Here is a 12058-nt window from a genome sequence, read left to right as displayed (position 1 = left end):
ACTTAGTTGTACATACAAGTAATTAAATTTCCCTGGGAGAACAATAGTTTAGAATCATAAAACATAAAAACATAAAACATATATTCAAAAGTTTGATGAAACCACAAACTTAAAAAAAAACCCAAACAAAATAAACTCTATAGGTGTGATGCCGAAAATGTTACTGGATTTGCCCAGCTCCTGATCCCGAAAAGTTTACTCATGTGAGTAATCACATAGACTTAAATGAAAATTATTCTCATGACTAAGGGCTATATGCTTGAGACTATGGAGATTTCATTACCATAATTACCAGACCCTGTTGTACTAATGAAGAATCTGATTTCTGTTTCAAAAAGATTTTTAACATAGTATAAGCATTTTGGTTGCTCTACTTTGAACTTTGTGCACAAAACATGTACTAGTGAATCATAGAATATCAGGGTTGGAAGGGACCCCAGAAGGTCATCTAGTCCAACACCCTGCTCGAAGCAGGACCAATTCCCAGTTAAATCATCCCAGCCAGGGCTTTGTCAAGCCTGACCTTAAAAACCTCTAAGGAAGGAGATTCTACCACCCCCCTAGGTAACGCATTCCAGTGTTTCACCACCCTCACAGTGAAAAAGTTTTTCCTAATATCCAATCTAAACCTCCCCCACTGCAACTTGAGACCATTACTCCTCGTTCTGTCATCTGCTACCATTGAGAACAGTCTAGAGCCATCCTCTTTGGAACCCCCTTTCAGGTAGTTGAAAGCAGCTATCAAATCCCCCCTCATTCTTCTCTTCTGCAGACTAAACAATCCCAGCTCCCTCAGCCTCTCCTCATAAGTCATGTGTTCTAGACCCCTAATCATTTTTGTTGCCCTTCGCTGGACTCTCTCCAATTTATCCACATCCTTCTTGTAGCGTGGGGCCCAAAACTGGACACATCTTGCTTTGTTTGTGAATACTTATTATATTTACTGGTGAAGCCTTGTTTCCTTTTCAGATCTCTTCCTTAGTTAGAGTCATAGATTTTTAAAGCCAGAAGGGACTGTTAAATAAATAGTCTTGATCTGAAGACTTCAAAAAAGAGAGAATCCACCACTTCCCCTGGAAGTTTGTTCCAGTGGTTAAGGACCCTCACTGTTGAAAAAAATTGTGCCTTAATTTTAATCTGATTTGAATTTGTCTGGCTTTAAATTCCAGCCATTGATTCTTGTTATGCCTTTCTCCTCTAGACTAAAGTAGTATAGTACAAACCTATAGTTGGAATTTAAATGGAAATTAGTTGATCATTACAGCCATAAAAAGGAACAATGTGGCTTGTTAACATGCACTGTAGTCTCTGTAGTCTACATAATATTCTTCTGTCACCAAAAGGCAATGTCTGCATGCATGTGATGTGCACAGCAGCTTTTGAGAATCATGGAAATAAGATTAAACTGTCTGAACATGGTTCATCCAAGTAGATGCTGTCAACGATATCACTTCTGATGCCTTGAAAAACTTCTATCTCTTATACATTGTCTGCTGCTAATATTGTACTAACGCGCTCTGGATGGGGGCACACTAAAGATAAAGCAATGATCATTGGCTGATACCTTGGGCCACTGAAGTCTTTTTATGTATTTTTTAAGGTATAAGTGCTGACCAAGATCCTGTGCTATATTGTCATTATCTTGAGGTTCCCTAAACTGAAAACTGGCAAACTCAGCCATTATAGTTGAACAAAATTGGCTTTGTAATGGACTCTGAGGGCTGGATTTTTAAAAAAAAATTTCTTAAATTTGTGCACATGCACCCTTTTGTATTCAAAATCCCATGTTTGTGCAGGCAAATAGCCACCTAGGCACACACATGCTAAAGTCTATACCCATGCAGATGCACTCTGTGCAGATACAAATTAGAATGGTCCTTTGTAAATTTGATGTAGCAATCTTTGAAGGAAAAAGAGATGGAAAGTGACAAAAGGAATGTCTGATATTTGTACCTTTCGTAGGCCTTGTCTACTATATGGGAGTAAGTCGACCTAAGTTACACAACTCCAGCTACGTGAATAATGTAGCTGGAGTTGACGTAGCTTAGGTCGACATACTGCGGTGTCTAAACTGTGCTGTAGATTCTCTTTTTCGACTTCCCTTACTCTTCTTTCGGTGGAGTACCGGAGTCGACGGGAGAGCGATCTGTGGTTCATTTAGCGGGTCTTCACTAGACCTGCTAAATCGACCCCTGGTGCATCGATCGCTGCAGCGTCGATCCCTGGTAAGTGTAGACATGCCCATAGATTGGACTTTGGTGAAGAACTCTGTGCATGTGAAATCTAGGCAGATTTACCACATGTTGCTGATAGGAGCAGCTTTCTACATATCACTGGTGATTTAAAAAGAATATTCACGAGGAGGTTGCATGTAATTTGTTGATTTGGGTGAATTCTTCCTTTTTTTCTAATTTCTTCACGCACTTTTTGGAAATGAGCAATGAATTCATCCAAACCAACTCCGTTTTCCACACACACTTCCCTTGGTACACCTGATATGTTTCCTGAGATAAGCATCAAATTCATAGTGAAGAAGATTAAATTCATGTATTTTGATTAAGAGAATCTCATTTTATACCATTTTTTCATTCAAATCATGCAAAATATCAAAGCCATCACGGCTATGAAGTCTAAGAACAGGGCCCATTCATGTGTATATTTGTAATGGTGGGACTCAGAATGACACAGATTTTGAAGTGTTGGATCAATCCACAGTTCCAAACATTTATATACAGGGGCCAAATTCATCCCTGTCATAACTCCATTGAAATCACAGGTTACACCAGGGACAAATTTAGCCCAGTATTCAGTATACAATGCCGCTTGCTTTTATTCTTCCTTTTTTTGAGAGAAGATATTAATCTCAACACCTCACAAATAAAAATTATTTTAATACTAGCATGGTATTATAAAAACACATATAATTTCTAAGGTATATTTTTTTCAAATCTTTTTAAAATTTCTGTTAAATCCCATTCTCATTTTCCTTATTAATAGAACAAGATCTCATTTTTGGTTTATCCTCAACGCAGTAATGAGCATTCTTAACATATAATAACAATGCCCAAGGGGGAAGTTTTCAAAGCCAGTCTAACCTTAAAGCTATGCTATTGATGTACTACACAGTCATCAAGCCAAGTGCCGCTAGCAGTGGAGAGTTCAGCAGAATATTCCTGGTTAATATATAGGATGAATTATAAATGTTTTTAGTTGATGACCTGTGGGAAAGGCAGGAGGCTGCTTAATGACTTAAGAACAGAGACAGGTTCAATAATCTAAAAATAATTGGTTTTCATTTTCAAGTTTAGCCAATTGTTCTTTTGTTCTGATGATTCTGCATGTACGCAGATTTTCATAATAGGTTAATGAGAAGACAGTAAACCGGTATACAATATGCATATGGGCAGGGTATCTGAAAGGTGATTATTTGGTTATAAATAAATCATAGAAGTTAAGATTTAATTGCTTTCTAAAGACCCAATTCTTCCCTTTTTGAAGAAGCAAAAAGTTCATAACAATATTGTCTGTTCTATTTCAAGGGGAATATTATCCCTTTTTGTCATAAATAGCAAAAATAAACTGTTGCATAAATTGACATAACTCCATTGTAATTAATGGAGCTTTGCCAGTTGGCGAAGGTAAACCACTCACTGGCCTATGGACTCAGAGTCCTCCAAAGGTTCTTACACAGCTCTTGACATCCCCTAAATGCCGGAGATTACATTTGTGTCTATAATTAGCTAGAAGTCATGTACAAATCTCCAATAGTGGGGATGTTCCCTATTGGGCATACATTTAAGGATACTCAGGAATGGTTTATTCCAGCAATTATGTAGTGTAAATTACACCCATTTCATTTCTGAGGTGCTACCTTCATCACTGTGAAAGATCTGAGGATGCACAGAATAGGCACATTTTGGCTGACGGCAGGATACAGACTGTGTTGACTCGACAATTCAACATAAAGACTGCTGGCAGCCTTTCCGATGCATACATTTTATTCCAGATTTTGAGGTTCTCTGTTGTGGACCTCAGGATAGAACTGTCCCTTTGTTTGAGTTTGATTGCTTTATTTACCATACCCATAAACTCTCTTATTTGTTTTCCATTAGCCATCTCAATTCACGGGATGTGTCCATATAATTTCCTTTTGTTTGTCATAAGCCATCATCCCCTGAAATGATTAAATTTGAATAGACACACTCAATAATGTCAAAGCTCAAACTTATGCAACAATATTAACAAGCTGAGATGTGTCCTGCATATTGCATGTTTCATTCCATTTTTCAATATGGGCAGGGCTTTGGGAACAATCTCACTGGCTAATTAAGAATCCAACCCATTTTCACAGCACAGCTTGGAGCCATTTAGATTGACTAACTTTTTATTTACTCAAAGTCAGTTCCACCATTTTTAAATGGAGCAAGAGTCTATAGCAGCACAAGCTGGAATAGTTATTTGCAGTGACTGCTCTTACCCAGCTTGCCCTTTGGTTTTGGTGCCTGACCGTGCAACCCTGTATGACAATCCGTCATTAAAAATACTCCATACATTGGTAGTTTGGGACAGAAAACCTGTTTTCTGCTGGGATAAGATTGGAACCTTTCATTTAGATTCATTTACTTTTTAAAATTTGTATTCTTAAATTATGAAAAGGGTTGCGTAGAGGTGAAAAATGTCAGCTTAACAGCCCAGGAGACTGAAGGCATCTATTTACTCACAGAATAGATTAAACATGGGTGGTGGCATTTCAAGTTTCCCTCCACCCTGTCTCCCATACTGTTCCATGCTCCACCAGTAACACCAGCAACACTTCTCAAGATACCACCTCTCTGAGGACAAAATTTATCCCTGAACAGAGGGCCAGTACAAGCCCTATGCAACACTTAAGTTCCACTTGCCCTCTCAAACTATAGCCTTCTGCTGCCCTCTGCATAGGGGTGATTAGGGAAGTTCAGCCTCTGATGCCCATTTAATCCTGGGCCTTTCTTTTTAGGCTGTCAGAAAAGCTGGGTGTCAATACTACAAGCAGCTCTCACCTAGGATTGACTGCTTCCAAGCCATTGCGCATAGACCACTCACAACTGTAAAGTGGTACAAACTCTCGGTCACTATGACATACACACACCCCATACAGATCTGGTACTTGGAGTAGGGATAGGAGGTGCAGAAGTTAGAAATTCTGCCTAATGTCATAGATCTACTTGAGTTAGGTGCTCCCCTTTCCTTTCAGGGTGAATGTCTGATTTGATTGTTCACTCTTAAAGAATAATAAGGGCCTCTGAAAGAGAATATTGTTTCTCTGTCATGACTGTCAGTTGATTAGCAGAACTTTATAATCCTCCTGTGTCCTGGAGCATCAGTAGTGCCTACTAAATGCCCCCTTCCAGATCAAATTAAAACACCCTCATCATTACCTTGAAGGTCCTATATAGTTAAGCCTTGCCTTGACCACCTCTCTGGTATGTAATCTGTTTTTATATCTTACCCATCACTCTAATATTTGTGGGGCCTACTGTCTTCCAGTTCAATGGGCCATTTTGCCACCTTCTCTCCTCCCACAAACAAACCTTTTTGTCAAACTACTTTTACTGCCTGATTCAGACTGGCATTTACCTAGTGGTTTGGTCCCTGTCTCAACTGGCACTGGTCTGCTTCCACCCAGGTATATGTCTGTTTGGACAGCTCCCTTGATCCAGGGTGCTACTCCATTGTGCTGTTGCACAGAAGTGTCCCCTTTGGTCTCTTGAAGAACTACCACCCTCCCCACCCAGTTCTACATTGGTGAAAGAAGCCTGGTTCTCTTTGCACTACTGCCACAGCAGCTCCTGTTTGTTGTTTCAAAGCCCCCATCCTTTTCTCCTTGTATGGCTACAAGAGTGGCTTCTTTTTTAAGGACCCATTAAAGAGTGAGGGAGCGTGGCCATCTGTCTGTTTAGGCATTTATTTTGCATCCATCACCGTGGTTTGTGGCTGGGTGGCTGTGTCTGAGGTTGACTGGGATTGGGTGAGGATGATAGGGCAAATGAATGAATAAGTGGGTGTGTGAGGAAGAGGAGGGAGAGAATTAAAGAATGGATGAATGGATGAACGGGAAGGAGAGAGTGTGGAGGAAGAAGGGGAGAGATGAATGTCAAGAAAGAAAGAGATGACGAATAAGCGGAGGTAAAAATGAAGAAATAAAAAATAAAATTAAAAGAAACAAAAGTGAGAATATTAAACCAAAGAAGAAAAGGAGAGAAGAGGAAATAAGGAAGGACTTGGAGCAGTATTAATTAAATGTAAAGGAGCAGAAGCAGCTTAGATTTAAAAAAAATAAATAAAAGGACCAGGACTGGACACAAGTACAGGCGGAAAAGCTATACAGAAAAAACATGATAGTGGTGAGGTATCAAGGTTTGGGATGGCTTGCATAGATCACTTGTGTCTTCACTATGAATGAGCCATATAAGTTATCCTAAACTCATGGCAAAGAAACCTGCACATTTGACCACACCATCATATATTCTTTACAGAGAATATATACTCGGTGTGATATTTGTGCACATACCCAGAGGCAGTATTTTTGTACCTTGAGGGTTGTTAAACATTGTTTTGCTGAGCCCTGCTTGGAACATCCTCCCCAAGCCGGGTCACCGTGGATTTGGTCTGGCCTGATGAAACTGACTCTGTTATCCTGTGAACAGTTCCCTGAGCCATCCAGACTTCTATCCAGCTTCATTTTTATTCTCTTCTATACGTAAATCAGTCTGTGTCATATCACACACTGCTTTTCTTGCTCATGGTGTTTGTTTTCACCTCTTGTTTGTGAGTTAAGGTTGCTTGCATGCACAGATTACCTATTTCCTCTCAGTTCTTGGCTCCAATACAGCGAGGCAGTTAAGTTGGTGCTTAACTTTAAACACATGATTTTGATGTCACTATTCAGTGCTTAAAGTTAAAACGTCATTAAGTCCCTTGATGGCACAGGGCCTTTAATATTTAGAACATTTTTTTTCTTACCATATGTTTCTGCTGCACCTAACACAAAGAGGTCTCAGTCTTGATTGGAGCCTCTAGTTGCTACTGTAATATAAAGCAAAATAATAATTTATTCTTATTAATGTTTATTACAGTAGTGCCCGAGGACCACCTGAGAACAGGGCCTCATTGTGGCATGTGCTGTGCAAACACAAAGCAGCAAAGAGTCCCTGCCCCAAAGAGCTTACAGTCAAAATTGGCAGGCCACACACAGAGTAAGGGAGAGGCATGTAACATAATAGCAGAGTGAACAATATGATGACTGTAAATGTCACAGGCTGAGTGTTAATATAATATTGATGGGATGGGATGCTCTTATGGTCAGGTCCTTTCAGGAAGCAAAATGATTGATCAAATGGCTCAGGCAAAGCATGAAGTTGGGCTATTGCTATTTGTTTTGAATCTCTGGATGCACGCTGAAGCTAGGCCATTTCACTTGTGATGTCTGTCATTCCTCCCCTGAGGAATGACTCACAAAAGTTGAGGTGACAGCTCCTGTCTTGAAATATGCCAGTGTGCTAGCTTTAAAAAAAAAAGAAAAAAAAAAAAAGCCTGAAAAAAATACAGTAGTAGGAGAAATTTTTGAAAGATGTTTTTATTTGTTTATTGGCAATGTTTCATTTTTTCTCTCTCTCTCTTTTTCTTCTGTCTTTTCTTTACAGCAGTTGTATGCTGCTCAGCTTGCTGCAATGCAAGTGTCTCCAGGAGGCAAGATACCTGGCATACCCCAAGGCAATCTTGGTGCTGCTGTTTCCCCTACCAGTATCCACACAGACAAGAGCACAAACAGTCCTCCACCCAAAAGCAAGGTACTGTGTCATTTTAAAGGAGCAGGTGTTTGCTTCTCTCTCAGTGTTTACATGGTGTCAATATGATACCTCCCAGGTGGTTACAGATTCATTTTCACAATACCCCTATGAAATAGGGGAAATACTCTTATCCCCATTTAACTGATGGGGAATTCAGGCATGGTGACAGTCAGTGACTTGCCCAAGGTCACAGAGGAAGCCAGTAACAGAGCTGGGAACTGAATGCAGCTTTCCTGAGTCCCATCTAATGCCTGAGCCACAAGATTATTATTTCTTCCATCCTTTGGTAATGTGCAAAAGACTAAGACTGCATGCCTACCATTCTAGCACACAACTACAATTTTCCCCCTAACCTTTAACCCATAGCCATATAAGTGGTACTGCAACAAAAGATGATAGCAGCATGGCATCTCATCCAGAGCCAAATTCTGCCCTGGGGTTCATGCACTGAAATCAGTGGGGACCCTAAGTGCATGTCCAATGGCAGGACTGACTCTCAATTGGTGGCCATTGTATCACAGAACATATTTTAATCTTGTTTATATAATGAAGGGGGTCTACCCAGAGTAATTTGGAGGTGGTTGAGGAATGAGATTTATGCTCTCTTCGAAAGTCAGGTTAGCAATTGTCGTCAAATCCTCAAAACGTTGCCTGTGTTTGGCAAGTTGACCACAGCTAAGACAAAGGCACAGAATGCATCGTATCCACATAACATGTTGAAACTTCATTGGACTATTGGCCAAGTGATGTTAATTTGAGATTCTGTCATTTCTCAGCAGTTGTTTGTTGAGGATTTGGTTGCTGAAGTCAAAATCAGATTTTCTCAAAGTAAATTGAGTATACTTGTCCTTACCTTCAAGCTCCTATATCGCTCTGTCCCTCCATATTCTTTGCCTGGACAAAGTGAGCTAGGTTAAATGACCATAGCAAATACATTAGAGACACCTTTTTTCTGTTGCTAAATCAACATCTGTGACTTTGATCAATTTAAATCAGATATGCATACAATACAGTGGACCGTAAGACCATGAAGAAAATGGCTTCCTTATCTTTTTATTTCTTTCCTCTTTGGGTTAGCATTAATGTATTGTAGAGCCTGTTTCAGCAACCCCTATCCACCCTAAGTTGAATGGTAAGAAACCTGAACCAATCATGTTAATGAATCAAGATTAAGTTCTGTGTTCAATGGAACTGCTCCAGTGATGTTGAGTGAGACTACTTGCATACGTACAACTCAGAGGTTGCAGAATAAGGGCTGCCATTTGTGTTTATATCTACATATAGATAGATATAAATAATAGATATGTAATAAAATATAGTAGCTGGGATTTTCAGAAGGGCCTAGGTGATTTAGGAGCACAAGTCCCATTGACTTTTAAATGGGATTTGTGCTCCTAAATCACTTAAATGCTTTTGAAAATTCCACTCATTATTACTTGTATCTCTAAATTATCTAATCTTTGAGCTGCTCTATCTCACCAAGGATCAACTCATTAAATCCACTGCCCAGAATAAGATTTGCTCAATTTATTTCTCAAGTGGCCTAAGGAAACTGGTCACATTTTGGAGTGGCACTTGCTACCTTAGTTATTGTAAAACAACTAGCAAGGATTTAGCCAAGAAAAACAAGTAAAAAGCATCCCCATTTAAGTGACAGGAAAAACTTGATGAAATGTGTCCTTCCTTTCCTTGGGTGTCCTCTGGCATGCTGTCCGCTGCCTTTATCATGTCAGAGGAGATTCCTTGAATTGACAGTAGCATCTTAGTTTTTAGCCTAACAGTAAAGCTGTATGGATTAAAAATAGCCTGCCAAATAAATAATACCATTGTCAGCTCAATGAGATACACGGTCAAAAAATGAAAGGAATGTTCGGACCCAGAATCAACCTGGAGGTCTACATTTTCTTTCTCCACTTCTCAATGCAAACTTTTTGACTTCCCAAAGTTTTTCCTTCTTAGAGGCATCTCTTTTATGTAGTGGAAAGCTGCCAATCATAAAACCATTTCCCCCCTACCTCCCCCCCCCCCCCCCCGGCAATGTGCTTTTTTTCAAACAGTTGTTTGTATGGTTAACAAGAGGTTTTTGGGTTTTTTTACAAGGGTTTTCTGGATGATGTGTCCAACAGCTTGTTAAAGAGATTACACTGCACTTAAGATCCCAGTGTTGTTTTTGGATCTATCTGGCACAAACAGAATGTCTGATGAGATCTGATGGGGGACAGTATTTATGTTGTGGCACTCATGAAATTATAAGGCCTACCAGACTGGTAGTGTCGGCAGAACCATCCTCCTGACAGCTGCCAAAATCAGCTCTCTTCTTCCTTGCCTTTTATTGCTTTTCCTTATTCATAGGTGTTCCAGTGCCTTTGACTCACAGCTCTGAGGAAGCACACAAACAGAACTTATTTTCAAATTGAAAAAAAAAAAAAAAAAAAAAAAGAGTGGGCCGCTAGGAAAGGGAGGGGGGTCTCCAAAAGGCTGTAAAATTGTGCAGCATGAGCCTTCTGATGCATGCTGTTTTCAATCTGCTGTGTGCCAGTTGGAGGCTCAGAGAGAGAGAGAAAGGATAATGCTGAGAAATGATAGAGTGGCTGTGACCTCCAAGCTCAGCCTGGAAACCCAAGACATTGATTTCACTTAGCATTCCTGCTGAGAAATCCGGCGGAGTTCAGTTGTAATAAAAGAACAAGATTCTGTTCTAATGGTAATGGCGTATGACAGACATATCACTTTGTCTGTCCTCAGCACCAGGGAGAGGAGAATTGGAGAAAGGTCACCTGACCTGCCTGTGGTGTTGTGCAAGTGCTATACTGAGCTTTGAACTCAGCATAGGACCACAATTATATCTATCTTTATCTTTATCACTTAGTATTTTATATATATATATATAAAAATACTAAGTGATAAAGAAATCTTTATAGTGCCTACACTAATTAGAATGAACCTTTTAAAGCTGGGTAAAGGCTTAGCTAGGAAGACTGTGATGAGTGTGTGATAGCACCAGAAACCGAATCATTCATGTTTAAACTGTGTATAATATACATGCTAATACGCCTTAGTTTGTATCTGCATGGATACATGTATCTTCCTTTGATTTTACAAAGCTTGTTTGCACCAACATTTACAACACTATTCGCTTTGTGTTACCTCATTATTTCAGCTACTACCAATGAAGACCTATCTGAGTTTCACAGCCCAGTTTTTCCAGAGGAAACATGGTTCATAAAGTTGAACCATGGTGGTCTTTCTAGGGGAAAAGCCTCGTTAAGATGCAGTACATAAAGTCTCCATACATGAATAGTTAGTGCCTCGGATGAGCTTTCAGGAGATTTTGTTTGCTGAATCTCCATTTGCAGCCCACAGTTTACACTGGCACAATTTTGGAAATATGCTCAAGTATCCACAGACAAGGAGGCAGCCCCACCACTTGAGCGTGTTTCAAGGTGGTGGCAAACATCTGGGTCACTTTTGAAAAGACATGAGTTTTTTCCTTTGACTAGAAATTTACAGTTACTCTACTGCTCTTTGCAAGGATTCTTCAAAGTCGGCCTCAGCAGCGGATGGAACAACTGCTGGCTCTCGATATGCTGAGAAACATCAAGGGGAGTTTGCCAAGGTTCATCCTTTAAATCTAGTAAGACATGAAGATATCACTGAAACCCCTCTAAGACCTTGGCAACCCCTGTGTTGGCAAGCCTTTTATCAGTGGCCCTCACCGGTATTTGAGCACTGGACTGTGCAGACTAACCTGCCGTCTTCTGTGTCGCACTTGCCTTTCAACAGTTGTGTCCCCAAATGTTCAAATTCACTTCTCAGATTCTTGTGGTGTGAATTTTAGGAAACCATGGAGGACATACACCATTATATCCTGCTGTGCATTCTGTTGAGTTTTCAAGCAGGAAACTGAGCTGGTGTCATGCATTTTTCCAGAATGGAATCTGTCTGCCAGAAAAACTGATTTAAGAAACAGAGCTGGTGGAATACATCCAAAAGAAAATGTGTGTATCTTGCGGAAATGGATTTTAACACAGCTTCTCCTTTAGCAGTTTTTGTGACAGCCGGCATGCTAATCACACTGTTCAAATTTACCAAGGCCTCCTCCACAGCCCCTGTGAAAGGCAACTATCTCTTAAATCTGCCAAATTGTGCTGGATTTGCAGAGTCTGTTTTAAGCACATTTTGGCCCTGATTCTGCAAGTGCTTTCATGCTGTTCCGTCAGATATTCAAG

The 12058-nt window shown here is 40.0% G+C and overlaps 1 protein-coding gene across 3 annotated transcripts in view; it reads left to right on the top strand.

The window, feature by feature from the left end:
- Positions 1-12058, top strand: part of SOX5 (SRY-box transcription factor 5) — a 313721-nt gene that overhangs the window by 241828 nt on the left and 59835 nt on the right. For all 3 annotated transcript variants that reach the window (XM_077807473.1, XM_077807474.1, XM_077807472.1), the window contains exon 8: positions 7683-7829. In XM_077807473.1, the coding sequence (XP_077663599.1) occupies positions 7683-7829 (147 nt within the window). The remainder of the gene's footprint in view (positions 1-7682; positions 7830-12058) is intronic.

Source organism: Eretmochelys imbricata, chromosome 1, assembly GCF_965152235.1.
Source record: "Eretmochelys imbricata isolate rEreImb1 chromosome 1, rEreImb1.hap1, whole genome shotgun sequence".
NCBI lineage: Eukaryota > Metazoa > Chordata > Testudines > Cheloniidae > Eretmochelys > Eretmochelys imbricata.
Note: the sequence above shows the minus strand (reverse complement) of the source record. Positions and strands in the feature narration are given on the sequence as shown.